Below are 1,998 nucleotides of genomic sequence, written 5' to 3' on the forward strand. Positions count from 1 at the left end.
TTAAAACTGCAAAATTCTCTTATATTAATGTACAGAGGTAGTAGATGTTAAACATTCCTGGTTCAAGCATCTTAATAATTTGTCCTAACTACATGGCAAGAAAAAGGACTGTAAATCAAGCACAAGTTGCTGGATAGTAGTATATCCAACATGCCAATTAAACCCCCTCTGGTTAGTTAACAAACACGGGGAGTTTCTACGACACGATTGTGTTTGTCCACTATTAGCGTGACACGGAAATTCCTACTAACGCAGTCTCGCATTGCATTTTCTGGAAGGACTTCGAAGTGGAGTTCCGGTTTGCCTTTCCTGATGATCCTCTTAGCCTTATGTGCCTTGAGACCAACAACCCTTGGCCACGAAAACCCCTGATATTTGTACATATTTGAACTATTTGCTCTCCATAATGTTCGTTTTGCCTCGCCTAGAACCTGCATAGATCGAGTAGAATTTGACATCATCTGATAGCTTGTTCACATGATAGCACATAAATCAGGTGCATATTTGTAAATGTACCTAAAATTCTATACAAGTAAGCACATCATTTGTAGTTTGTTCTCATGTTAAACCGTGTCATTCCTTTTTATGATGGTGATATATGTACCTTGGGCATGTATTCCGCAACCTTGACGACTGGCCTCCACTCCTCTGGTGGAGGAGCTTGAACAAGATCCGAGAGGGGGCTAGAGGAGTCTACACCGGAGTTGAGCAGACCAATCGAGGGTGCCTTAATACCCTGGTACTTTCGGATATTTGAACTATTTAGTCGCCATAATGTTCTCTTTGGCTCGCCTGGAACCTGCGTAGATCAAGTACAATTTTGGTCTTAAGTTGTACAAGTGAAGATGTTAAATATTTTCTAATTTTGTTACCAAAGGAACATGTATATAGCTTGTTCACATGATAGAGCCGACAACTTATGTGCATGGTTGAAAATGTATGTAAGATTCTATACAAGCATACACATCTTTTATAGTTTGTTATCACGTCAAATCATATCATTCCTTTTTATCATGATGGTGTATGTACCTTGGGTATGTATTCTGCAACCTTGACAACCGGCCTCCATTCTTGTGGCGGAGGAGCATGAACAAGATCTGCGAGGGACACAAAAGTTGAGCAGACTAATCTAGATTATCATGTCGAACAAGCAGTTGTGAAAATAGTGCTCCAAATCAAATGCCAACCTATGGGAAGCACGAAAGCTCTAGCCGGTGCCGATGAAGCTCCGTCGCTGGGCTCTCCCATTACGAGTTTCTGTATATTTACCTGCAATGCGAATGCGATGCATGGGCAGCAGATAAAAAAGATGTAAACTGAATGGTGGTACTAAGATACAATCCCTTTTATCATCACAAACCATTTTGTTCAATGTGGACAGTGCAGGTTGTCCTTCACCTAGCTAACAAATTAACCTGAGTCCATGTACCGTGGGTTCTGTAAATTTCCACTAATCCATCTATAGGAGTACAGTGGTCGGTAGAATATACTCCCTCCGTTCCTAAATATAAGCCTATTTTTAGTAGATTTCAATATGAACTATATACGGAGCTAAATGAGTGAATCTCACTCTAAAATCCGTCAATATAAATCCGTATCTAATCCACACTGAAATCTCTAAAAAGTCTTTTAAAAACGGAGGGATCAAATTAAAGTACACATGCATGCCACCATACTAGCAGCACTTAATTTGGACAATGCAGGAATGGAATCGCGAATTTTGTTTCCAGATTGTAAGGATCCTTTCGATGAAAGGAGCCCGCCGGCCGGTCCCCAGTTCAATTTAGAAATTGGAAGTGCTGCTGGATCACAGAGTTGGCCGACCCCCAAATGCTTGTTTGATCACGATCATGGAAAGGATTGAGTATTCAAGACGAAGCATAACGCAGGGCAACGGCACGGGAAGAAAAAGAATGCGTACGTACCCTGGATGGCTTTTTAGGGAACGTATGCCGGATGCAGAGAAGGAAGCGCGGCGGCGGCAGGCAGACCACCGGA

At 41.8% G+C, this 1,998-nt stretch overlaps 1 protein-coding gene across 1 annotated transcript; it reads right to left on the minus strand.

Moving 5' to 3' along the window:
- On the minus strand, positions 1-1,998 carry LOC119312847. The gene is made up of 5 exons (XM_037588621.1): positions 1,926-1,998; positions 1,188-1,269; positions 1,030-1,097; positions 605-799; positions 1-431 (listed from the first exon to the last, which is right to left on the minus strand). The coding sequence occupies exons 2-5, from the start codon at positions 1,246-1,248 to the stop codon at positions 177-179; spliced, it is 579 nt and encodes a 192-aa protein (XP_037444518.1). The 5' UTR covers positions 1,249-1,269; positions 1,926-1,998; the 3' UTR covers positions 1-176.

This window comes from Triticum dicoccoides, chromosome 1B (assembly GCF_002162155.2).
Source record: "Triticum dicoccoides isolate Atlit2015 ecotype Zavitan chromosome 1B, WEW_v2.0, whole genome shotgun sequence".
NCBI classification, from domain to species: Eukaryota; Viridiplantae; Streptophyta; class Magnoliopsida; order Poales; family Poaceae; genus Triticum; species Triticum dicoccoides.

Excerpts from the sequence above, each read along its gene's own strand:
- LOC119312847 (XM_037588621.1), bottom strand. The coding sequence starts at position 1,248 with ATGGGAGAGCCCAGCGACGGAGCTTCATCGGCACCGGCTAGAGCTTTC. Across the intron at positions 1,098-1,187 it reads AGCTTTCGTGCTTCCCATAG|ATCTTGTTCATGCTCCTCCG; the intron begins GTTGGCATTTGA and ends TGTCCCTCGCAG. Across the intron at positions 432-604 it reads TTGCGGAATACATGCCCAAG|GTTCTAGGCGAGGCAAAACG; the intron begins GTACATATATCA and ends CGATCTATGCAG.